Here is a 27,732-nt window from a genome sequence, read left to right as displayed (position 1 = left end):
CATATAAAGACAATAAATGTACATCCTACACACCCACAAGCTAATTTCAATGTGTAAACTGCAGAAAAAAAACAATAATGATGAAAATGTAATTAATTCAAAGACAAATTTTGTATATTCAGTGTTTCTTTTTTAGTGAATTTTTAAAATTTCAGAGTAAATTTTAAAATTTCCAATGGATTCATTCACGCATGCATGGTCGCATTTGTTAAAAAGGAATTTTAGAAATATTTTCCGTTCTCTTAAATTGTTGTTTGTTGTTCTGGATACTAGTGTTGCTGCTGTTTTTGATTATGATGATCAGTCTGATTGAGAACACTTAAACTGTCATGCAATCGAACTGCCTGAGTGAAAGACAACGGCTTTCTAAAAGTTAACTGTTCTGATAATGATGATGATGGTGGTGGTGGTGGAACAACATTAATCTGATGCTGATTATCAGCTAATAATAAATTATGCTGTTCATCATCATCAACAGCAGCAGCAGCAGATGAAGCAGAAGATGATAATGATGAAATTTCTAAATGAACACGGTCCTTTTGAAAGTAACCACTTGAAGAAGGTGGTAACTGATCTGTTGATCTCTGAGATTTCCTATCCACGTTATGAAGAATATTCAACGAATCACTAGAACAACCAGAAGTAGTAAGATGACCAACTGACCGATGCATTCTGTCGATTTTTTTAACAGAATGCATTCGATTATTATTCACTGAAGAAGCTGTGCCTTCAATTGCCTCCCTCAATAATGACTGATATTGTTCACTTCCTGGTGAAACTGATCTTTGATCAGAAAAATTATTTTCATCATCTATCGCTCCAGTTTTATCAAACAAATTACACGTCGATACATTTCCTATAGACAATTCAACAATATCTCTGGAAGAGACAGTTTCCGCTTGATCCACCATTCCACCACCAACAAACGTGACATGCGAAGAGCCTCTGCTGACGCTGTCATCCATTGCCAGTGAACTAGACGGCTGCTTTACCATCTAAAAATTTCACACAATTTTAATACAAAATTCGTTCAATAAATAATAACTCGCTTTTTCAAACACAAATCAACACACGTACACATACTAAGCAATAACAACCCTACATTATAATAATAAATTAATAAATTTATTCATTTAATAAAACCAATCATTTCTAACCTACTTGATGCTTTTTCTGGATCATATTTTAAACTAACTTTATTATGATACACAATATCAACAGGCTGATAATATTTACTTCTAAAATAATAATAAACCAATTCATTCAATAAAACTGATATTATATTTTAAAAAAATTAAATTAATAGAAATTTACTAACTTTTTTGTATTGCGCAATTAAGTCACCATGTGACGTGCTTTCATTGGCAATGAAAAGCTGCGCTTCAGGTTCTTTTGCCTGAGAATACCCGTTTAGCAATTTTTCTCCTCCACTTTCAATAAAATCAACATTAAACTGCCCTCTTCTTCTTCTTCTTCCCCTTCTTCTTCTTGATTGTCCAATCAAACTTAAAATAGCATAATTTTCATTAATAATAAAAGTTATGTGAAAAAATAATTCTAAACTACTTTTCCACCTTGGATATACAGTAGAACAAAGAACGGTCAACAAATTTCGAAAACATCCTTTCGTGAAGGGATTAAACCCGTTGCGAAACTTTCCTGTTACCTGAAATTAAAAATCAACTCAACAACACTTTATTCCTATGCAAATTAGCAATAATAAGCAAAGTATAAAAATCAACTTGTTCATTCGTGGTTCGTCCACGAACAACAAGAACAACGTGAAAACCAGTAAGTCCCACAACAGGAATAAACAACAGACCGCATACGCCCATCACAACAATGCTGCAGATATTTTCTTTGTTCAGAATACTGTCCCTAAAACATAACTGATTCAATCATTAGCAGAAAATAATATTAATTACATTCGACTGTTAAAAAGTAAAATGAAACATTTTTCCAAACTATAAAAAAAATATATATATATATACATATATCTGATTCAAAATAAAATTTAATCATTGCAAAACTTAAATATTATTTCAAATATTTTAAAACAACAATATTCTTATAATATTGTACAAACATGTTAAAAGTGTGCTACCTATTTCCAAATCTATAATCAATGATCACTTATTTCAATAATAATTCACATCTTCTTAATAGTTACAACTGAAATTTACTTATTATTGACATTTTGACAAATTACACACATATTAAATAAAATTAAAGTATCTCTATCATTTATTGATAAAAAAAATAATTTCACAAATACACACCTAGTCTTCAGAGTACACATAAGGCAGAGTGCAAACACGGCCATCATATGCAATGTGAGTGAAAATAAAAAAAAGAAAAAATATCTATAATTTCGACGTCCAATGCAGTTATTTACCCAAGGACAGTGATGATCAAAATTCTAAAACGAAAAATGACTATTCAACATTAATACATTCGAATATGCTTGATTATATTAATAAACGAGAAAATTTGAAACAAAGCTTAAAATTAAGTAAAACCATATTCTATATATATTTTTTTTCTTACTTCAATACAGTGATTGCAAATTGAACAATGAGAACATCTTGGTGGTCGATATATGTGACATGTAACGCACCATTTCATTCTAACTGAAATGCCATTAATGTCAACAGTTTTATACAGTGGAGATCGGAAATCGTCTTGATCATCCGGTTCATCAGCTATAAACCAGCAATACAGTTTATTATTAATATTATTATCAGTTATTCTTATTTTTCTCTGTAAAAACATTTTTAAAAACTTTTAAAGAAAGTTTCATTTAAAAAGCATCAAGTTAATAAAATTCTATTCATTTTCAATGTCTACATAAATAAACTGGATTAAAATAGAAAATTTTTAAATAACTTTACAACATTTACTCTTGCATTATCATATTGTTTATTGATATTTTCAACATTCATATTTACTTAATTAAAAAAATTTGTTTCATAATTAAAAATTTCCGTTGAAAAAAAAAAGAATTCAATCAAAAAAAAAGCAAAAAATTGGACACTAGATCTCGGCATAAGTATTTAACTTCCAAATTTATAAAAACTTTAACTTCCTCAATTTCAAACTACAAAAATGCAATATTCGATAATATATTTATTTGGAATGTCCAAGGCAAGTAATTCATTCAATACAAGCAAAATAATAATTCAGCTGACTGTTACAGCCAAAATTGATTTATTAAAGTTTTCACTTATATAAATTCACTCAACAATACACAGAAAATTTAATTTCGCAATATACACATTAAACAGCTTTACACTTATTTTTTCTTAAATACGAATCTGAGAAATATCTTCTCCTAGAATAAACAATATCTACTTTCAAATAACAAAATAACAACAAATACTTTCAGTTAGAAAATAAAATATATTCATCAGCATTGTAATTCATCATATATGAAAAATGAGTTGGAAAAATTACAAAATAATTTCATTTAAAAATTAATCAATTCAACATTACTTCATTAAATAAATAAGGAAACACAGTTTCGTATGCTGAATGCTTACCAAAGATGAAGTTTAAAGTATAAAAATTAAAAATAATATTTGACTCATTTAAACTCAAGTATTGAAGCTAAGTGCTATCAATTTATCCCATCCCAAAACCACAAAATAATTACTTTTTTAAATGCAAATAATATTTACTCAAAAAACTTTAAATGAATCATAGTAAATCAAACAACTGTACATTAATTACAGGGAACTTGTGAAGATAGTTATCATTAGATGCCATTCATTTCAGTATATAGAGATTTAGTTGCTAAGATACAACAAATATGTTCAAATAATTAAATTTAGAAATAAATAAATAATTTAATCATTACGTAACTAAAGTTACTCAATAGCACTTAATTTAAAATTTTCTGATCACAAATATTCTCTTTAGTACATTTATTTATATTATTAGAATACGTAATATTTCATTAAAATCGCGACAAAACTAAGTGAACACCAATTATAAATAAACAGTCTACGTGAAAAACATTCCAGTTTAAAAAACTTAACATGCACAATAAAACTAAAAAACCAATAAAAACGCAATTCCCAAATTCAATTCTAATTTTAACAAGATTAATTTTAAAAACATACCTTTGGGTATAATTCCTGGATCAATGATCGTAGCCATCATGAAATTTGAAATCACTGAGGAACATATGAGAAGCTCAACTGCAATAACAATTACACCAGTCCATCCATGTATGTGAGCTATCGTCGGCGCACTGAATAGAAAATGATATGAAGTAAACACATATAAATATTACTTTTTCAAATTTACATGAAATAATAGAAGGCACCGGTTGTAATCAATAGCAAAAGCCAAGCCACCACGGCAGGTAAGTAGCGAGTCGGCTTGAATGTTGGCATGGACGTACCATACATTAGCCAGTTCGCTCACATTCATCTGCACAACAAAACATTATAAAACAAACAATATGATGAATAGATTAACAGAATTTTGTTTTTTCAATTCAATAAATTATTTCAGTTTTTAGTAGTTTCCACTGCTTTTATATTATAAAAACTGCTTAAATACATCACTGAATAAAAATCTTATAAATGAAGTAAAATTCATGAAACAAAATTTTTTAAAAATGCTTCCTTAAAATTGCATTTTATTAAACGCACTCGTGATTTTATAATTTATCAAAAGACTATGCAACTTTAAGTTGCTCTTAATCAAATCTGTGTATTCAATATTCCATATAGTAGCATAATCAAAAATCCACAGTTACCCACAAAATTTATTAACAAAAACAACTAAATAATAAAATTACAACAATTCCTTAATCTAGTAGTTCCAAATAAAATGTTATTTATGACAAAAATATTAATTCAGAATATATAAAACAATAAAAGTTACATAAGTAATAATTCCATTCAAAATTATTACTTTAAAAATATTATGCATATATTAAAATAAATATTTTATTGCTGATTATTTTTAATTCAGCAAATTTTATCCCAACTGATAATTCTTTGTACTTTTCATAAAACTAAGCATTAAAAACCAATACAAGTGATTCAAACAATTTACTTATATGATTAATTATACAGTAAATACAATATACAAACCCTAAAAAATCAAACTTAATACTTACTCATATTTTAATAAAACTTGAGTGATCTGAACATCTAGGAAACAACAATATTTCATTTAAATTTAAATATGTTGCAATCGTTGAATCACATATACAAATAAGAATCAAGTTTTTCAATTAAGCATATTAATATTGTATATTATTTTTTTATTTCTAAACAAAATTGGACTAAATATGAATTTAGCACGCAAGTATATATTATATCAATAACAGCAAACAGCGCAATAAAATTAAACATACTTGAATAAAATAAAAGTAAATAACATTATGATAATTTTACCATAGTGTTAATAAAAGGCTAACTTCAATTACATTTACCTCCTATTATTTGCTGAGCTTGAATACTTATTTTTTTAAGAAAATGCATTATAGCAAATAAATCTGGAACAGAAATCCCTTCGTATACTACTTCATACAACAAAAAACAGAAGGATTCTTGACAATTTGAAATACATTTTCAATATAAAAACCAATATATAATAATTCATTTGTGAAAACTGTTTAACCACATATATATAATTAGCAATAAATTTCAAATAAATTCACTGAATTGCAACAAACAATTATTTTAGCAATCACTCTTTTAATCATGCATTAGAAAAAAAAATACATTTATGTATTATCAAAATAATTAAATTTAACATTCAACATTTCAAAACAAATATCATTTTTATATGTTAAAAAATCACTTCTTATTCTCAATCATTTTCTTTCAATCTTTTAGTGGTAATTCATATTTAAATTCAAGTGAAAAACATACTTAAAAAAAGTTACGTTAATAAACGCCCCAAAAACCACAGACTGCAAACTGTTTAAAAAAAGTAAAACTTTTTTTAATAAACAACTCACTGATGCCATCTTATTCAAGTATAAAATAAATGCCTATCTTACAAATAACAGAGCCTATTATTAAACTATAAAATTCTTCATAAATCAATAAGCATAGCATCTTTGCCAATATAATTTAATTATGACATTATTTTGAATGAAAAAACCATTGAAGTGACACACACGAATTTTGCAATTGACTTCACTTAGCAATGTTGCAAATTTCCTCTTACATTAAATTTGTATATATGCAAAATAAAGGTAGAAAAACATTAAATGCAAAGCAAATTAGAAGAACATTACAATTAAAAATTGCACTTACAAAAAATTTCAAAAATATTAAAAGTGAATTTTAAAGCACAATATGTTATCAACTGAAACATACTGTCGTGGTAGCAAACTTGACATCCCATAAAAATAGGTATCGTTTGCAGAAAAAATTTAATAAAAAAAACAGTATATACTTAAAATGCTATAAAACTTCATGTATACGTGCATTTGCTCAGATAAATCTACAACAGCATCAATTCAAAAAATCATTACACATTTGTTTCAATTTTTATCTTGGATTTCAATACTCTCTGAAGGATTCTCGTTTACTACGTTTTTAAAGAAATTACCAAAAAGGAAAGCAAAAGGTTATCCACTACACGATTTGTAAACCATCTCGTCTGCATTAATGAAACAAATCATGATAATTCAAAAAAAAAACAATGCAGAATAGAAAAAACCTACTATTGATCCAAAAATATTAGTGTTCATTTGGAAAAAATGTAAGAAACATTTTCGTATCAGAATACAACAAGCAAAATTCAACAAAATCAATAAACATTAAAAGATACGGTTTCATGTCGTATTTGCAGTTCAGTTTAGTTAAGCAGATAAATTCAAAGTTTTGAAAAAATTAAATCAGTCAAATTTACATCAGTTAATTTTATATAACTATGCACGGAAATCTTGTTCTATCAAAAAGAACAATGCTGAAAGCTTTATAAGAAATATTCACAATACACTGCAATAAGAAAATAACAAAAGTAACGTTGAAAAAAATGTGTTGCAGTAATATCAGCTGATAAAAGGTGGAACATACACACCTATTTAATGGTTGTAAAACAACTGACACATCCATCACATAGAACTGAGTTGATAAAACAGAAAACAAAGAGCTAATAATGCAGTGTTACTTTTACACAAAGCAAAAACTCGAATGCTACAGTATGAATAAAGCAAGCTTTATTATTTAATTATCGTACCTCTTGTAAAAATTTTTTAGAAAAAAAGTATTAATATTTATAAAAATTGGTGGCACTGTTTAAATATTTTTAATAATTTTTAATGAAGTTTTATTCTATACTTCACGGGAATAGTTTAGCATTTTTAAAAAACTTTTCTATAAATATTATAAAATTCATTTTCAAATACATTAAATAAGTCCAAAATTTGAAGAAATGCAATAATATAAATTTTATATTATTTGAAACAATTAACTCTCGTTCTGAAATTTAAGTGAAACAAATAATTCCTGCTTATCATATAAGTGATTTCTTCATGCTGACATTTGGCAGTTTTAATTAGACATGAATAATGAATGGTAGAAGTGTTGTACAATATTTTGGTAAAAGTAAGAGTTCTTCTTGTAATTACTGCTCGGTGCCTGGCTCTGGAAAATGCTGCTACGGAATGTGGGCTTATCAGTTAAATGTTACCCATTACCAAAAAATGTTGGACAAAGGATGGCGCCGTTCGGGTCATTACTGTTACAAACCAATTCACGAAGAAAGCTGCTGCACTCTTCATACCATCAGATGCGATGCGTTGGAATTTCGGCCGTCAAGAAGCCAGAAAAGGGTAATGAAGCGTTTTGAGCGTTTTTTACTTACTGGGGAATTTAAACAACCGAGATGTGATTCTTTTCAATATAAAGATCCATCGGAAGAATTTTTTACTGTTGAAAATGTGACAAATGGCAGAACGCTTGATAAAGGTGCAGAATGTTCTATACGGTTAATAATGAGTGATTGCAATCGAGCGCCCGTTTTGGATTCGGAAAATACGCAGGTATGCACATTAAAACAGGTAGACGGAGGGCAAACGAGCGGTTTTGAATGTGGATATAGTGAGAAAAAGCAAAAGAAAGCAAAGTTCAGACGTCGACAGAGAAAACTTTTGAAATTAAAAGAGAAAGGGATCGATCCATCTACTTGGATTAAAAAGCAACCTCCGGTGAAAAGTTTAGAAGATTACATTCGTTTTTCGGATGAAAACAAAACATTTAAGCATTGTTTTTATGTTAAAATGATTCGTTCGTCTCCTGCATCGAGTGATTTTAATGACACATTTGCAGAAAGTTTTGAAGTTTTTAAAAAATACCAAATGGCTATTCATAATGATGGCATTTGTTCGTGGTCGGAACGCAAATACCGTGAATTTTTATGCGAGTCGCCTTTAATTGCGGAAAATTTTCCAAACGCAACCAATGAACTTGGCTTTGGCTCGTATCATTGTCAGTATTGGTTGGATGGGAAAATAATTGCAGTTGGTGTTTTAGATATCCTGCCGAATTGTATTTCATCTAAATATTTCTATTATGATCCTTTTTACAAATTTTTATCCCTTGGAACCTTTTCAGCTATGAAAGAGATCGAACTTACTCGTCACCTGGCAAAAATAATTCCACAGCTGCATTTTTACTACATGGGCTACTACATCCATAATTGTCCCAAAATGCGATACAAGGGCAATTTTCATCCCAGCTTTTTACTTTGTACCGAAACGTGCAATTGGTTTCCAATTGAGGCGTGTTTCAGCATGCTGAACTTGGGAAATTGTTACAAATTTTCCTCTGGTGAAACGAAAAGACACAAGTTTGCATCGAAGAATTTCATATTGACTTTATGGCATAATTTAGAAAATAATTTAATTGCAACTGATTATAGCACATATTGTTCAACTCGGGGTCTTCAAAAAGACAGTGAAGTTGAAGAATATGCTGAGTTACTTGGTGATATGGCTGTTCAAAGCATGTATTTATATCTTGCTTGATTTGAAACTGAATTACAGAAATAAATTTGTTTTAGAACTAAAACATGTTCTTCTTATAAAGGATATGGCTGTACATTGATCAGCTGAGCATTCATGTTTTTTAGAATTTTTTGTTTTGCATGTTGTCAGTTTATTCTTTAACTAAATTGACACTGTATAAAGTGATAGTGAACAGCATATATAATACAGATGCATATTTGTGAATTTTAAGTTTGCTATGCCAATTAAAGATTTGAAAGGTTACCAGTCTTTGTTAGCAGAAATTGATCGTCTAAAAGGGAAAGTGGTTTTTCTGCTTTTCACTGGTAGTAAGGACAGTTTTGGTAAAAGCTGGTGTCCAGATTGTGTTAAGGGTAAGTTAATGCATTGCTCACTTATTTGAAGGTATCACAATGGCTTTGAAAAATATTTATTGCACCTGCATTGTTGTATGCAGCAGAATTTTTTCTGTTGACTCAGTTTTTATTATATAATTATAGCATTATGTAGTCGTAAAAGAATTAAGAAAATGCCACTTTAGTTTCTTAAGATGCTATTCATATAAAGTAATTAAAAATGTAGTAAATGTTTAATGGTGCAGTTGAATTTCAGCTGATAAAATTATCGAAAAATATGCAGAAAAACTTGATGCTGATTCTGTTCTTATTCGTTGTGATGTCGGTGATCGCTCTACGTAAATTTAAATTTACGCAAAACTCTACTGTTCATAAGGGTCTATTGTGTAGGTGGAAAAATCCGGAGAATGAATTTCGTACGGACAAAACATTTCACATTACTGCCATTCCAACTTTGATGAAACTGGGAACAGTACGTTTTATTTTATCCGTTTTACGTAATAAATATGATTAATGTAATTTTTAGAAATAGCTTTTAAATTTGCAGTGCATGCATGGTATTCGATATATGGCATACTTGATTGGTGTATATTATTTAATGTAAAGTCAATATATGAATGAGCATTAATATCTGAAAGTTTAAAATGTAGAAATAATATCGAAATATTGGTAATTTAATAGTTGATAATTATTTAATTTTTGCATATTTTGACATATTTATTACTTTATTTACGTTACAACATTTGCAGGAGAAACGACTTGTTGAAGAGCAGTGCTGCAGTGAAGAATTAGTATCCATGTTATTTGAAGATTAATTGAATATGTGAATAATTTCAACAAGAAGCCGGGGTGGTGTTTTTTTAAACATTGCTTTCTGTTATTTATTACTTTTATTGTACTATTATGCATATTGTGATTTATTTTCGGTTAAACTGAAAATGTGAAGAGAAAGTTGAAATGCGCTGTGCACGTAATAAAATGTAATTTACTGGATTATTTGTTAAATAAATTTTGTTGAGTATTTTTTGTCCATTAATATAAGAAGAAAAAGTTTGTGTATGAAATTATTTTTAAATGAATAATTTCAATGAATTAATTTTATTTTCAAATTAAATTTTTTTCTATTGTATTTTACTTGCTTCCTGAAAATTGTATACATACGATGGTGTTGTTGAAAGTATGATCAAACAAAAGTATATTTGTATTGTATTTTCTTGATTTACAGAATATTTATATTTGTGAAGATTTTAATAAGTAACGAATTTTTACATTTATAACATCTTTGCACGAATATATATTGTTGAACTTTGAGTGCAATTTTTCAAATGTAAATAAACAGTATGTGAAGTAAAAGAAATGTTAATTTGCTTAAAAGAAATGTATAGGTAAAATGAAATGAAATGAATCATTTTTATTATTTCAATAAACAAGTAGTAATGAAGAATTTATTAGGCACAGTATATGTATGTATGTACGAGTTTGGGCATTTTATTTTTGGAATAACTAATAATGTTCTATAAATATAATGTAATAATAAAAATTTTTTCTTCTCTTCAAACTTGCTCGATCGATAGATAAATCTTCTCTGCTTTTCTTTATTTCTTTTTTTTTCTTGCAGATTTTTCTATATACTACATTTGCTTCTTTTAAAATCAATTCTTTTCATCAGCGCATACATCTGCCTGCATTAAGCCCGATTTGAAGAAGTGACAAAATCAATTGGTCGTGAACAAATATGCCGTAATGAAAATATTATATGCAATCCATGGTGATTTGTGCCGGATGCTAACAGAACATGTTAACAATTTGACTTCAATGCTCTGATTATTATTCATATTTGCATATATGAATATCTCAGAAAGTATTTTACGATGAAAAATAGCATGTCATACATAGTTGGCCTGATGCAAATGAAAATTTCAAACAAACAAAAATAAAAAAAAAGAACTCGCATCAATCACTTCCTTCAAGTCTTTATTTACAAGTATTTATTTTCTTCTGCTGGGAAAATGATCATTTCGAATAAGTGCAGATTAAAAAATCAAAAATATGAATTATGATTGACAGAATTTTTTTCATCTTTTTGTTATGAAAAAAAATTCAATTAATTGATCAATGCAATTATGAAAATTCACTGCATTGAGGCTGATCAACAGGATGCAATGATTTGTCATTGTCCATTTTTGTAGCACACGAAGAAGAACTTTGATGGGATATAGATCGCCAGTGGATGAAAATAAGTGAAATGAAACAAATACCAAATATAGAAATAGCAATCCAACTGAAAATTCTTGCTCCCAGTTCTATTCGACCAATCAGCTGGTGTGCATTTTCCAAAAAGCTGCTTTCATATGCATTGTTATCAACATCATCAGTAGCTTTTATGTAAGCAGTGAAATTCAAGGATTGTTCTTCCATTGGATTCTATTTTTTTAAATTAAATTAAAAATAAATATTATATTATATTATATTATATTATATATACACTTTTCCATTTATAATAAATATAGTAGTAATTTCCACATTGTCAGTTGATAGAAAAAAATAGCAGCAGCAAAAATAATTGTTGTTTCTAATTATCAATTTATTTGTTTATTTATTTATTTATTTAGTTGGTTATTCAGTTTTCCTTGCAATCAATCAAGTTTCCAATTTTTGAAATTTTGCAATTAAATAATCCGTTATTCGAAAGATTGTTTTACTTTTAAAAGCTTGTACAGATCTAAAAACATTACTTAAAAAATTTTAAAAATTCATCATATTTTCAATAAAACTAGTGAATAAAATTTAAATAATTTATCAATAAATGATAAATAAAATAAATAAATAAATAAATATATATATATATATATAAGTTTAATTTTTTACAGAATGAGCATATTTTTCAATTAAAAAAAGCAGATTGAAAATTACCTTAATTTTTGAAATAGATCAGTTTTGCTTGCGTTGAACAGAAGCATTTTTTCCATCATTTTCGCTTATTCAAAAGAATAAGGAAAAAAGTTTTCTCCTTCTAAATAAAAGAATCAAGTAGATTTGTTATATTTTTAAAAAATAAATAAATGAATAGATGTGTTTTTCCAGTTTGTAAAATGCATTCAAAAATACAAAATAAAAAAGCAGGCAATGACAAATGTACAATGCAATAAAATTTAAATAGAATATTGCAAAATGAATAATGAATTGCATGCAAATAACAGTGAATGTGCATGTATGTCATCTGTAAAGTTCTATCACATTATTATTTCAAGTTTTGGCTTTTTTTGCAGAATAAATTTTAATAAAAGACAAACATCATTTCGCTGCATCTTTTCTGCTCTCGAATCGATTTCCTACTCTAACTTTAATTCATAACGGCCAAATGACAAATGACAACACAACAATTCTCTCGAACAACATTACAAGCAGATAATAAAACTAACAATTTACCAAATTTTATGCTATTTATGATTAACAACAAAAATAAAAATATGCTTTTTGTTCATCAATTTGTTAATAATAATTATTATTACTACAATTATAACTGCTCTTTTGAACAGTGAAAAAATTTTCAGTTCAATAAATATTAATCAAACAGAACAATATCATCTTTTTCTTTTTTATTATTTAACAAACTTTGTAGATATTATTTTATGTTAATCATTGAAAAAAAATTGTAATAATAACATGTCTTAAATTCTCAAATTATTACATCAATCAATACTGAAAGGTTTTTCTAATTAAAATTTTCAATATTTTTTTAAAATTAAATTTACTTATTTCCTAATCACTTCAAAGTGGTAAAATTACAATATGCGCAAAATGTACCAAGTCATACATCATAGACGAAATAAATCAACTTCACAATTGCACATTTTATTGAGGTATTTCAAAACTGCATGCTTAAAGTAAAAGAAAAAACAGAAAGAGTTTTTCACAAAAAAGTGCATTTTATTTATACTTATAATTTTATTTGAAAGTAGAAAATTTTATTTCATAAAACTATAATAAACTTATGCTTCCTTATTGATTAAGCGCATCAATCTTTTTCTTTTTTTACTTATAAAATTCTTTTTACAATTTTAATTTTTACGTTATTAAAAATTTATCAAATTGAGAACTTTTTTTTTGAAAAATAGTAAATGCATTATTAAGTCTTCAATTATTATCATCGATCAATCAGTGTTAACGAACGCTGCTTTGCTAAACTTAATAAGGTAGATTTCAAAAAGAAAAACATTGCCTCTAATATTTTTGATCATTAATTTGTTCATTTAAAAATAAAATTTTACACATAATCATTAATTTCAATTTTTTGAATATTAATAACATTACTGACGAATAAATCTTTGAGAACACTAGTGTCACTTAATATTTTCTGCGAAAACATTCTCCAAAACCGGAAAAATAAATATATTTAAACTTTATTAAAATTATTAAATAGAATTTATTAATTAAAAAACAAAATTTTATATTTATGGAATTTTACAACAAAAGCAGGATAAATATTACATTGGAAAGTGAAGCAGCATCCATTTTTTTACAGAAAAATAAAGATATTGACAATATCTATAACATATAGAATTCACAAATTTTTTCTTAATAAAAATAAAACAATGAGCAAATTACACGTACTAATTTCAGTTTGCAATCTATCAGCTTTTTACAAAAACTATTTTTACATTTTACGACATAAATTAAAATAATATATTCACTGCATTATGTTATGAGAAGTTGTTTTTTGCTATGCAAAACGAAACATGCAACGTTGAAATGCAAAACAAAAATGTACACTACTTTTTCAACTTTTTGCATTAGATACATTAAATCATACCAAATAAATATTGAATCACTTCATCTAGCTCTTCCCAAATATATTGATGCATGTAAAATCAAAATTTTATTTTCACTTCACAACAAGGACCACACAATTATATCGCTGTAATATTTATTTTGCAATCACCATCCTCCTTTTTATAACAAAACTGACCAATGGAAAAGCTTCCAATTCTTACAATCAATAAATCATTGGATTACTTATTCCTTCAAACATCAATTATCTATTTATTCATTATTCATTTCTTGCCACCATATTTATGTGCAATTATATGCATTATATATTCAAAATTATTACAAGTTCTGAAAACAACAACTGAAACATTGCACTCTACGTTTAACAACAGTTTTCGCACTTCAAACGCACATTTTTACATACATATATATTACTTTACAATTATTAAAGCAAAGCTATATTCAATTCACTATAATGCTCATTTACAATTAATCATATGTAATGTAATTCAATTAAAAGTTAAAGCTAAACTTGAAATTTTATAACAACTGCCTAAGCGACATTTGTGTGATTAAACGTTTCAATTCTTACTTAATGCGTACCTCAATTTTTTCTTTTTATAAAACTAAACTTTGAAAAATTTTTCATGAAACAACACATTATATTTCATTAATTTCACAAATATATTTTCAAAAAACCGCTACTCACAATTTTTAATATCCTTACAGAAACAATTCAAAAAAATATTTTTTTTTCAGGTATCAGTTCTTTACGATCCTGGTTTCTCTTTTTCAGCTTTGTCCTTCTTTTCACTTCCATTTTCCTCAGCAGATGAATTGAAAATTTTTCTTATTCCAGCAACATAACCATTCGGATCTTCGGCGCAAACTTTATCACCTAAATTAACATCATTAAATAATTTAACTAATTTACATTCCTGAAACACACTCAAAAAAAACTTATTTACCCAAAAAGGGTCTTCTTTACTTTGCTGAGAAAGCCAGACACTCCACTATTATTCGCGTCTACATTAGTTGCCTTGGTTACGCGCGGATCTATAAAAATAATAATGAAGAATGCCTGGCTTACTCAGCAAACTACAAAAATAAAATTTTGGCTTTTTACTTTTGTAATTTTTAATCATTCACTAACTAATTGCACAATCATTAATACCTGTAGCATATTTGAACAATTTTTCAAATTATTGGCAATTTATCATTTGATATTCTTTTATAATGTAAAAATATAATTTTTACATTTTTACACAACTTCCCCATTATTACTTAACATACCACCTGCAGTTGTGGTTACACCACGAATTGTTCCTGGAGTGTTGGTTTCCATTTCCGCATATGCCATGATGATGGCCCTCTGAGCATCTGATAATTTCCTCAAAAAATAAAAAATGTTGAACAGTAATTACTCGAAACTGCAAGAAAAACATACATTTATTTGCATTGCATTTATCTACTACACTGCAGATTTTTTAAACGATACTTTACAAAAAATCAGAAATAAAAACGAAAAAAATTTCAACATCTACGTTATATGAACATACTTAGGAACTTCGATTTTCACATGAACATAATGATCACCATAGCCATAACTGTTTACTTTTTTAATACCCTTTCCAGCTACACGCAAACGTGAGTGCGATGAAGTCGCGGGAGGAATCTAAATTATAATCAAGATCCAATTTAAATAGACAACTTTTTATCTTATAACCTGAAGATAGACATCTTCATAAATTCCCGGGATTCGTACAGTACCACCCAAAATCGCTTGTGAAACACTAATTGATACATCTGTATGAACGTCTGCTCCATCTCGGCGGAAAATATCACTTTTACTAACCTGTAAAAAATAACTGCACATAATAAAGACAAAAAAGTTAAGAAGAAACTCACTCGAAAAGTGATAAACAATTCTTTTTTCCCAACCTGCATGCGTAAAGTTTGACCATCTTCGACTCCTCAAAATAAATCAATAATATGCAATGAAATAAAATAAAATAAAATAATTTTTTGTCGCCATTTACCAGCTGGAACTGGAACTGATATAGTCTTTCGCTGGACAGTATGTCCTGTACCTTCGCATTCTAAGCATGGATTTTTATTAAACTGTCCTGTACCACTACATTTTCTACAAGTTTGCCGCATAATAAAAGGCCCTTGAGAGAATGTTTCCTTAAAAATTAACAAATTAACATCAATAAATTTAATCAACTAAAATTTCACATTCTGTTTTACCAACATTAACATTCAACCATGATTCATTATTTAAAAAAAAAAACTTATTTGCAAATGAACTTCATTAACTTCAAATACTACAGTAGTAGTATCATCTGCGATTATAAGCATAAAATTAATTTTCACTTTACAATGATTTATTTTTAAAATTCAAATTTAACTTTAAAAAATATATAATTAACAATAAATAAATCTGAAATAAAAAGTGCACTAGTTGAACTGATAAAAAGAAAAGTCAGTATCTACCATTCCACTTCCGTTACAGTACGGACAAGAAACCATTTTGTAACCAAGTTCAGTCTTCTTTCCACCACATTTCTGGCAAACATCTACCGTATTGATTGAAGCTGTTTTAGTTACGCCTTTAGCGGCTTCTTGGAAAGATAAATGCATAACATACTAAATAACAAATAAACCATAATATTCCTAATTTTTAAATAGATATTTTCATTTACAGAATTTGTTTATTTTTGTGAAATCTTTTATATCATGCATGAAGCTGCAAAAATATTCTTATAGACCAAATTCGTAAATTTTAAATTATTATTTAATCAATACTTTCAAAAATATATTACAATACTATAAATTTATACCTCTTGAGTTGAACCAAAGCCAAATTTCGATTCTGCAAATTCATCAAAATTCCACCCTGAAAAATCGGCATTACTCTGTCCCATTTTAATGTCGCCAAAAATTTTTCGAAACAATTCTTCAGGATCAATAGTAGAATGAAAGCCTTGCCAATTATGACCACTTGAAGTTGAACCGCTGCTTGTTGCACCAAAATCTGTACTACCCCACTGATCATATTGTGCCTTTTTATTTTCATCACTCAATACCTGTTTATATTACAAATGATTTGCATAGAAATGTCAAAAAAAAAACTTTTACTTCATATGCTTCAGAAACTTGCTGAAATTTACGTGCCGCTTGAGGGTCATTTTTGTTCACATCAGGATGATATTTTTTCGCTAGCTAAATTTAATATAAAACATTGTTAACCCTCACATAATCTGACATACTTTATGCCTGATTATACCTGATAATAAGCCTTTTTAATGTCTTTAGCAGAAGCATTCCTAGGAACACCAAGAATTTCATAGTAGTCCAACTTTTCTGCGAATTTTGTTGACGTGAAATGAAAATCACGGAGCAACAGAAAACTTTGTCTTTCTAAAATTAAATAAACTATTTTTCATGTCCTTCAATTCACTTTAATGACTTACGATGCCTCAACTCTTTGCCGTCAAACCTAGAGAAATAAGAAAATGGGAAATACAATCGTCGGTGCGCCTGTCTTGCAGATATAACTAGTGGATTGAACAATAAGCGGAAATTATGCGCCATAGAAAACTGAATGCAGAATAATAAGCATAAAGGCTAAAATTAAAAAACCTTCCTAAAAACAGTTACACTTAAATAAGCAGCAGGTACAAAGGCAGTGAATGAACTTCATTATATTGTGCAAGAGCTTGTAAACCTTAAAATAAAGTAACCATGTTCAATATGCAAACGTAAAACACTGGTATCTACGCGTACACATTTCTGAACCACGATAAAGCATTAAATTAAATAAATAAATAAATGCGTATTTCATACAACTAACATTAAAATGATAAAAAAAACTGTCTGTGAGCAAACTGAGCAAAAACACCGAAAAATTAGAAATTTTGTAAAGATAATCACGTTAAAACATACAGTAAACAGACAAAAATGATAATAAGGTAACAAAAACTCAACTTGAAGAATATTTTGTAATAAAAAATAAAATAAAAAATTTAATCAATTAAAATATTATTAAATGTTTATATTTATATAATGTTTAGGAAATGGATGTACAACAGAATGTAATCAATAGCTTTACCCATAAAAAAATTTTGTCCATGATCATTTATTGGTATTTCATCAGTCTCAGTACATTACTGCAATACATTACCTTTAATATAAAAAATTTCAAATGACTTTTGCATCTTAAGACTGCATATTTCCATTTATCATTACTCAGCTACTACTGACTTTTTCCTATTCAAAAAATAATCAAATTATAATCAGATTGTATCGATTTTACCATATAAGGAAATACTGTGCAATAAATGAAAATTATGTGATGGTAATAGGTAATGTTAAAAAGACATTTTGACAGCACAAAAAACCCTTTACTAAAAAAACAGTTAAATTTTTGTATATTTTATCGATAGACGAATGATGCTATAAAAGAATTTCGACAGCTATTTCTTTTCATTATAACTTTGCTTCAATGCAGCTTCCCTTATACGTTGTTTTAATGCATCTGCAATGACTAAAGAATTCGAACTGAAAAAACTGCACCAGTAAAAGCTAAATCAATTGCCTTACTTGCTTTTAATCTACGTTTTTCTTCAACAATTTCCTGTAGCTGACACTGCTGTCTTTCAATAAGCAACAGCTTTCGTTTATAATAATCCATCGCTCTGTCTTTGTTCTGTACAAAATAAATTATTAACGTAATATAGATGTGACAAAATTTAAAACATACCATTTCCACATAAAACCCAGCACCAATATCTATAACATAGTGCTTAGTATCAGTCAAAGTTGCTGGTACATATAACTAAAAAAGAAAAACTAAAAATAAACGTTATAAATAAAAGAGTTGTATTAATTAACTGATAATGTCATCGGCACCAGCGAAGTTTTGTTATTTTCTTGAGCACTTGATCTAGTCAGCGCATCATACGCGGCCTGTAAACCATTATGAGCTGTTTTCACAGTTTGCTCTGAATCCAAAAAAAATGCCAAGTCCTACGTAAAAAAATTCATAACAAGTAATTATTTAAAAGTTTCCTCAACCTACTTACTTGAAAATATTATTTTATTATAATTTATTATTTTGCAATAGCGAACAAGTAACTGTTAAAGGAAATGCAATACAATCATATTATTTAAAAAATAGAAAGTATATATTATAATTAAAATTAGTTTTAAATGCAAACTATACCATCAAGCAATATGTATATTAAAGTATCAATAACTGTCGAGTTTCTGCTAACAACAAATGACAATACAAACTATATAAATAGCATAAATTGTAAAACAAATGTTTATTTCAAATATAAAACTAATAAAATGAGACAAATCAGTATTTTTATAATTTTCGTTTAACATTTACTATTAAAGAGCAAGTTAACAATTTTAATCACGTCCACTTAAAACTCTAAAATTTCAATATCAGCATTGACAAAAAATTTCTCATCCACATATATTTCATCAAATAAGATAGGAAATACTGCATTCTAATAACTTGATACTGAAAGTTAATTTTCGAAATTTTAAAATTAAGAAAGCGATAATAAATTCTCACCGCATCTGTCTGTTGTTGAGCTTGCGTTAATTCCACTAAAGAACATTCTTTAAAATCATGACTGTTTACCACTTGCTGTTTATCTGCATTTCTAGAATCCATCCTATAACAAATTGAAAATCTTTAGTTAAATAGCATATTATCAAAAAGAATTAGACAGCACAACAATACTGTTCATATATAAAATTCGAATTATTCAAAGTTTTAACGTAGTTATATTCTCTCCTATGTTAAGGCAAAGCAATTATACAACTATCACAATTCACATTATGACTTTGCTAATACTGAAAACTTTATAAAAAATTTATATAAAAAACAGAAAGAACTACAATCTCAGTTTATTCTCAAACTGAATTTCAATTCTTACTCTCGAAGGTATTACCATTACTTTCTGATAAACATAATTATAGCTTTTAACTTAAAAAAATGAGTACTCGATATCACAAACTTGAGATGCAAGAAAGAAAAAAATTAAGTTAATGTAAGCAGATGCAGCAAATTTTTTTGAAAAAGCAGTAGGAGCGAAATTATCAAGATTAGGTGGTAAACAGAAATCATAATCAAGTTTACTGTCTTACTGTAGCATTTCACAAATATTAAATGATATAATTGATACTGAATTGAAGCTTTTAAAATCCATTAAAATGTATAAAGTGATTTAAATTGAATTTTAATTTTTCAAAAAAATGTTTAGTATATTCTATAAGGTGCGTCGTGATGAAGAATTAAATTACTGTAGCTGCATGTTGGAATTCATTAAAATACGTTGTTTTTATTTCAGGAATGTTTTACTAATAAATGCTTGAAGTTTTGAGTATGTAAATATGTTACTTTAATTAAATTTTAAACATTATTTTTTTTGTCAGTTCCCGGTTATTTTTGCAAGATAATATGTATATTGTTTCATGAGTAAAGCTTGTAATTACTATTAATGTTTTTACGATTCTGCTGTTATGTTTCATCTTTGATTATATGTGTGTGAAATGTTTCGTGTTTGGAATTGTATTTTAGATCTGAAACTTGCAAACGCACTATTTTGAAAATGCTGAAAAGATTGGTTTATCAGTTATTAAATAATGAAGATGTCATAAGAAAGGTACAGAATTCTTATCACTTCTTAACTTCATTGAATTTGTTATGTTAATTATCTTTTTGTTTATATAATGTTTTTATTAAGAGCGGTTTTATAAGTTTTTTAAGTTTTAAGTTTTAGATTTCAGATTCATGGCCAGTTCGACGTATTGCTCAACTTTCTGCATATTCTTACTTGAACTTTCGAAGACAAAGTAATTTTGAATTGCATTCGTTTCATTCCATTGTTTTATGATATTTTAAAGAAATTTTCTAACAGTTCGCTAATTATGCATTGATATAATAAGAAAAAACTTAATGTTAAATAAATTTTAATTATATGATAGCGTATATTGGATGATGTATATTTCATTTATTGCGTACTTAAAAATTCTTTGTATTTCAGTTCGGGAAATTATGCAGCATCAAGTAAAAGCTGATACGATCAAGATGAAAATTGAAAATCCTAAATCTACGCTGAGTGGCATTAAAAACAGATTTTTTATTATTTTAAAAGATGAATGGGAAAAAAATTGGAAAACTTTTCGTTGAACCAAGTGACGAAATATTGTACAAATTTGTGTATTATTTATATTAGTTTAAAGTAAAATTAAGTCAAGAAAACTGAAATTCGCATGGAAATTTATCAGCTTTGTTTTTTACAGTAAAATACGAATGCAGTTGGCTGGACTTTTCTTATTTTCATGTTAGTTCATGTTTAACTGCTAAATGGATTATATCACTGAAAGTTGTACTTCATTGTCAATACATGTATTGACTGATGGAATAATACATGAGCAGTAAGTGGCCAACATGTGCTATAATAATTTATATTCGTCATACGTACATATGTGTGTGTGTGTGTGTGTATGTATATGTATAACGTAATACAAAATTTGTTTGAAATTTGAGAAAGTACAGATATTAAAATAATAAAGTTCTATTCCCATGAAAGTGAATAGAATAATGTGAGAAAAACGGAAGAAACATAATGTGAAATACTTTTAGATGAGGAAAACTTTACTTTCAAATTAATGCTCAAAGAATATGTCATATGATAGTAAGTTGAAATATGTTAACTAAAAATAGTTGTATTATACGAATTATGGGTGTCATTGTTATTATTATTATATGAAATGCATTTATAAATTGTTTTTTAAAATTGTACTGAGATATAAAAAACAGAATTTATTGCTGAATAAGAATATTTTGCTCGAGCAATTTAGCATGTGTTGGTGATCCATTATGATTAATTAATTGGGTGTTTGCACGAATCACAATTTTAGTGGAATTTTTCCTTATTTTACATTTCAAATGACCTAATCGTTTATTTTTGTTGTTTTATAACCTTTCTTGATTGCTTGGAATAGCATGCATATGATAAGCTAGTTATAAGCCGGTTTGTTTGTAATTGAAAAATTAAAAAAAGGCGTTGTCAAATTGTTTTTTCAACCTGACACGGAAGGTGATGTTTAATGGACCGTAATAATGACAGCTATTTATGCTGGGTTTGCATCACTTATGGAAAAAGAAATGTCAGAAATGTATTAGAAAATACAGTTACCCAAATTATTGGGTTTTAAATTTTTCATGCTCAGAGTGTCCCATATTAAGTTATATCAATTTCTATAGTGTACCAGATTTATATCTTTTTTGTTCGCTGAGAAAATTATTTTTTAATTAAATTTTCTATTTATTTCATTACTATTGTTGTAGAATATGAAAATCAGTATAGAAAAAGAAAGAAAAATGATATTGCTAAAATACATTTTTTAAATCGAATTACATTTTTCAGAATTTATATTATTAATAAAATTGAATTGTGTGTTTCATGATTAAAATAAGAATTATATATATTCGCATTCATTTGCTAGGTGATAAACTACTACTATCAATGCATTATAATATATGTAGTTAATTTTAAATTTATTATAATAATTTAACTGAAAATTTTTTTTCTTAAACATTTTTTTGTATAAATAAAAATGAAATTTGATAATCGAAATTGTATTTAAAAAAATAAGGAATAAATAAATTGTTATTGCGCGATTTGGATCATGAACGCGTTTATTAAATGGGAAAAAGAAGCGAATGGAAAAGAGCAAACAGAGCAATTGGATAATAAGAGTTAATAAAAGGCTGCATATGAGAAGTAAAAATAAAAAGCATTTGTGATTTTTACTAAAAGGAAAATGCGAGCGGAATTTGAGCAGAGCTTAAGGAAAAGAAAAACGAAGAACAACAAAAAAAATTGAAAACAAGCCTTCTTTTGGGAATAGATGCCCAAAATTATAGGATGTCATAGCCGGCTAACAATAATCGTTGCCTAAAATACAGGATAAGCAGTATTTTAAAATTAAAATTAAAATTAAAACAGACACCCGTTCACGGCAGCGATTCTTCAAACGTTAGCTGTAAACAGGCACTATAGTGTGTCTGAATTTTTCAAAGAAAAATTGTATGCATTTTTTTTCTTCATCGCCGTAAAAACAAAAACTAAGCACTTAAGTGTTAGTTTAAAACACCATCTAATGTACTTTTTTTTGTATTTTTTTTCTGGAACAAAATTTCAATGCGTTATGACATGCAGGATGCTGGAAAGTGAGTGAGGATAGGGGAAAATTCAGGCACATCCGCACCGCGAGACGACCATCCCAGGAATCTTGGATACCAGCACTTCCTTGTTTTCATTGAAATAGACCATCAAAATTGGTGCCATTTGTGTTGGATAACAGCAAGGACCGATGTTGCCACGCGGGTTTGACTGTTGTACAAGATGAGTATGCAAATAACGTTGCAAATGTCGAAATGGGCATTCTCCGGAACAATAATATGCAAGATACTTTTTGGGCGCAATTACCCAATCCCAACCAAAACTTTCAAAATCAATCACCAACGGAAAACGGCAACAGCGTGTTTCATTATCACGCTCTCCGCAATTCATCCTTGGTATTTCTCGCTTTCGACGATGTGCCTTCATATCGCGTACAGCTACATTTAAATATGTTGTCTAAAAAAACAATTTCATATTAATTATTTTTCATTGTTTTAAATAAATCTGTTTTGCATATTATATGCACAGCATACATGTCAATTACGGTTGCTGAAAGTGCATACTGGAAAAAGAAATTTCTTAACCATACGAATAGCAAAGTTACTGACAGGCATCAATTGGTGCATTATCATTAAGCAAATATTTGAACAGTATCGTGATTTGCATATATAGATAAAAAACGTACAGTTTCACAAGAATTTCATGCTTACATCGTGCCATTTTGTACAGCTGATTTTAACTGTCAATAAAATATTTTCTAAAATCAAGAAGCAATCATCCATGACATGTACGTCAAAAGTTATCACCTGTGCAAACTGAAACCAATATGTACTTTATAATGACAAGTTAAGTGAAAAAATTTTATCGTACAATCTGAACTGATTATAAATTAAATTGACCAAATATTGAATCTACTTTGAAACTGTTAATTAATTATCAATTCTAAACGGAAAATTACTGAAAATTAATCAAATACAAACAAACAAGCAAAGCCATGCTATAAAAAGCAAGTTCAACCAAGCTCTGAAACACAAAATTCAAACTTTATTTTAATGAAAATAATAAATATTTAATAAAAATGCAATATACTAAACTGTATTTAGTTTGTTACATGTTGCAGTATATTTGTAGCTTTCATTTGGAAATGATGCAAGCGCTATATAACATTGCTGAATTGTTGAAACTTAGAGGTTCAATTTTTTTTCTTTTAATGATATACAATATTAAAACGGTTTAATTATTTAATGTTATTATTAAAAAATAATAAAGTCCATTTGAAAAAATTAACAATTTGGAATCCAGTTGAAAAAATTTTTGCTCCTTTCTCTCATGTGGAAGCCTTGGGTACTATGGTCAACTAAAAATAGTAGTAATTGAAATTTTACAATGCTGATTTACAAAAAAGACTATTTCTTAAAGCTTTAACTTTACTCCAAATTTAATCACTCCCTTTTCATTTAAATGAAATATAAGAATGAAATGTAATATAATATAATATAATATAATTAATAAATCCAACGTATTCATTCCTGCTTTCACATATGAAACTACATTGAAAATTACCAAATCGTAACAATTCCAATTTAAGCAAGATCAAAGCTGATTTATTAATGCATTGTAAAACTTCATTGTAAAAATAATTTCTGCTTCTAATTTTATATATGTGAGCAATATATTTACTTTTTTTATAAAATGTTTTGCTATTGGTTACTATTTGCTAAATTTACTGTAAATTCTAAACGTTCTTCTGCACACATATGTATATTTTTATTTATTTATTCATAATTTTTTCATCTAATATCATAAATATTAAAACTGTTTCTGATATGCTATACCTTATTTGCGTATTACCTTTTCGTTCTAAAAACAATATAAAGTTAATAAGGTGATAAAATTATTCGTCAACTTGTCGCAGTCGTTATAAAAAATTCACTATTTTTTATTGTAAAGTTTAACATTTTTATATCAAATCAAGTACGTATATTCATGGAGTAGATGTAATATTGTACTTATAAAGAAATTACTATAAGAATATTATTTCCGTTTTTACGGTAAATTTATGCAAAAAGGCAATTTATTTAAATAGAAATTATTCAATTACTGGTTGCTTTTAAAATTCGACTTACGTATTTATCAGCATCTGTGATTTTTACTGGTGGTGGAAAAGTCAAACTGATGTTATTGTTCACAGTTTGTATTAGCAAACCATAATTTCGTTCTGGCTTTGAAAACCACAGTCGAACGCTAGATGTTATGTCAATTTTATCCCAGTGGCCTTTGAAACGTCCATGCCGTTTGAATTCCTTAATTTTAATCAATCTTTTCTAAAAACAGTATCATGCATCATTGTTTTGTTTTTATTGCTATAAACGGTTTGTTTTTTGAATATATTACATCACCACTGGCGTCGTTGTATTGGTATATTATAATTTTTGCTGGGTTAGTATCACTGCTGATTTGATCAGAGCGTACATAGAAATGCAGCTGAGCACTTTCGATGAAATTACTCTGAGTTTCTTGTGAAATTTGGAAGTACACCATGTCATCATCAATTTCATTGAACTTCAGAGATTCAGTTGCTAGAACAATATTCATTTCAAATTATGCATTTTTTAATGTGTTAATAAACTTTACCGTTTTTTCTGTAAATGTAATATAAATAACTGCTCAACTGTATCAATCTCTATCATTACCCCTTATCATAAGAAATCATTTTTAATTTATTTAGTTTTTTTCAGGATTTATCAGTGAACTTTAATCATCGACATTGGAAGATATAATTCTTAGCAATATTCAATACATTGCAAGTATAAAACCAAAATATCATTTAATGCACATATATGTTTAATAAATTATATGATACTTATGCTTTTACAGAAGCATTACTTCCTTATGGAATTTTAGGAAAAAGTTCTTAGGATTTTTCTGCTTAAAAAATATTAACCATTTTTGTTAAATAAAAATTACCAAGAGTGTAATGAAACAAAATAACATTTTTTTCAATTTCATAAAAATTGAAACCATTTATATCAATGAAAATACATTTGTTTATTTATTTACATTACAACCTTGATAAAATTTACATTTGTTAATATTCCAGTTTTATTTAAATTAAATTAATTTCAGTTTGTTAATAATGTGTTCATCAATTTCCATCAAAGCTTCAAGAAGATTAATGCATGCACATCATTAATGACAAGTTTAACATCAAAATGACAATAATAAGTAGTTTAACTAACAAAGTTGGAAAATTTTCGTGAAAAGTCAGTTTTACTTTGGTGACAGCTGAAAAATGAAATTTAAACCGCAATACGAAATTTAAAATAATGACAATCGAATTAAATAAATAAAATTATTTCATACAATATTATAAATTTCTTAGAAAAAATAATAAAAAGTTGAAAAAAAAGTTTTTTTTTTGAATTTTAAAAAATTTGTTTATTTTTAAATATGTTTGTTGATTTATTTTGTTGCCAATAATCAACATGTCCTTATTTGATTTACTATAATTATCAGCTTTATAATTAGGACGTTGGCATAATTTTGATGTATGAGGTCGGTCAGCTATCAGAAAAGTGATTGTAGTATGTTGTTTTTTATTCTTATTAATGACATATGAAATTGTAATCATTACAAGAATTATGAATAAAATGTAAAAATAAACAACAACCTGCTCATTTTTTTTGCTTTAAAATGTAATTTTAAAAACTTCATCTTAATATTAAAGTATATATTTATATGCTATTTAATCACAACAACGTCATCAACTGGATGGATGATGGATTTAAATTTAAAAAAGGACTAGTTGTCTATTTATGGAAATTATCGTTATCGTTTAAAAGATTGGAAAAATGAAAATTACATGAGAAAATGATTGGTAAAAAAGAAATTGGATAATGCAAATTCCGTCTGCGGCATACTGTCTACAAAAATTGGCACATAACTATCAGACAGAATAAGACAATAGCCAATAGCAATGGGAAAGCTTGGATAACTGCTTTACTATGTAATCGAACGCAGGGTCAACTTTTGTCTTTTGAAAATGGTCAGTTGTGACGAATTATTCGAATTCGCTTGGACGCTTCTTCTTTTCTGTATTCTAGCACCTTCACGCAAAAATAAATTTCTAGACAATACAGAATCAGCTGATCTACGCCGCCATCTTGTTATGTAATTAATTGTTTCTGTAATCACAGGCTGCCGACAGAATTGGCTACATGCATTTTATTGTGACGGTCAACGCCAAGCCACTTTGCATGGCATCCAGACTTGTTGCATAATGAATTATTTTCTCACCTAATCTCAGCCTACCTTGCTACTGACTGATTGTAACCATTATCAGTTGTTTGTTTCATGCTAACCTTTACAATTACTTCCATTTACATCAATACAACATATACTTATACTTATC

General features: G+C 27.5%; 4 protein-coding genes across 4 annotated transcripts; 1 reads left to right on the top strand and 3 right to left on the bottom strand.

The window, feature by feature from the left end:
• Nucleotides 1-269: 269 nt before the first annotated feature.
• On the bottom strand, nt 270-7,088 carry Tsp_00009 (putative DHHC zinc finger domain protein). The gene is made up of 15 exons (XM_003375757.1): nt 7,050-7,088; nt 6,903-6,971; nt 6,580-6,630; nt 4,328-4,434; nt 4,122-4,252; nt 2,901-2,947; nt 2,548-2,760; nt 2,280-2,419; nt 1,926-1,964; nt 1,743-1,878; nt 1,575-1,666; nt 1,319-1,505; nt 1,162-1,222; nt 1,046-1,098; nt 270-995 (listed from the first exon to the last, which is right to left on the bottom strand). Exons 1-15 carry the CDS (start codon nt 7,086-7,088, stop codon nt 270-272), a joined length of 2,091 nt encoding a protein of 696 aa, XP_003375805.1.
• A 722-nt stretch (nt 7,089-7,810) lies between these two features.
• Nucleotides 7,811-10,151, top strand: Tsp_00010 (arginyl-tRNA--protein transferase 1). The gene is made up of 9 exons (XM_003375756.1): nt 7,811-8,498; nt 8,589-8,823; nt 8,896-8,982; nt 9,063-9,096; nt 9,213-9,354; nt 9,593-9,674; nt 9,727-9,808; nt 9,884-9,922; nt 10,086-10,151. Exons 1-9 carry the CDS (start codon nt 7,811-7,813, stop codon nt 10,149-10,151), a joined length of 1,455 nt encoding a protein of 484 aa, XP_003375804.1.
• A 1,306-nt stretch (nt 10,152-11,457) lies between these two features.
• Nucleotides 11,458-20,282, bottom strand: Tsp_00011 (DnaJ protein). Its single transcript, XM_003375755.1, is given in 24 exon segments — nt 11,458-11,760; nt 12,039-12,058; nt 14,699-14,709; nt 14,881-15,054; nt 15,075-15,162; nt 15,400-15,497; nt 15,666-15,781; nt 15,833-15,961; nt 16,048-16,079; nt 16,146-16,293; nt 16,603-16,755; nt 16,950-17,195; nt 17,242-17,331; nt 17,396-17,529; nt 17,583-17,736; nt 17,808-17,836; nt 17,853-17,901; nt 18,680-18,817; nt 18,872-18,946; nt 19,003-19,137; nt 19,329-19,403; nt 19,637-19,642; nt 19,697-19,799; nt 20,275-20,282. 24 exon segments carry the CDS (start codon nt 20,280-20,282, stop codon nt 11,458-11,460), a joined length of 2,514 nt encoding a protein of 837 aa, XP_003375803.1.
• A 3,108-nt stretch (nt 20,283-23,390) lies between these two features.
• On the bottom strand, nt 23,391-25,900 carry Tsp_00012 (growth/differentiation factor 8; the record flags this gene model as incomplete). Its single annotated transcript, XM_003375754.1, has 4 exons — nt 23,391-23,777; nt 24,032-24,136; nt 25,448-25,645; nt 25,716-25,900. Coding segments are annotated over 4 exons (875 nt in total), but the record flags the coding sequence as incomplete, so codon positions are not given.
• Nucleotides 25,901-27,732: the final 1,832 nt, after the last annotated feature.

The sequence above is a fragment of the Trichinella spiralis genome, assembly GCF_000181795.1.
Source record: "Trichinella spiralis strain ISS 195 chromosome Unknown Scfld4, whole genome shotgun sequence".
In the NCBI taxonomy this organism is placed as follows: Eukaryota; Metazoa; Nematoda; class Enoplea; order Trichinellida; family Trichinellidae; genus Trichinella; species Trichinella spiralis.
This window is presented reverse-complemented; position numbering and strand designations above follow the sequence as displayed.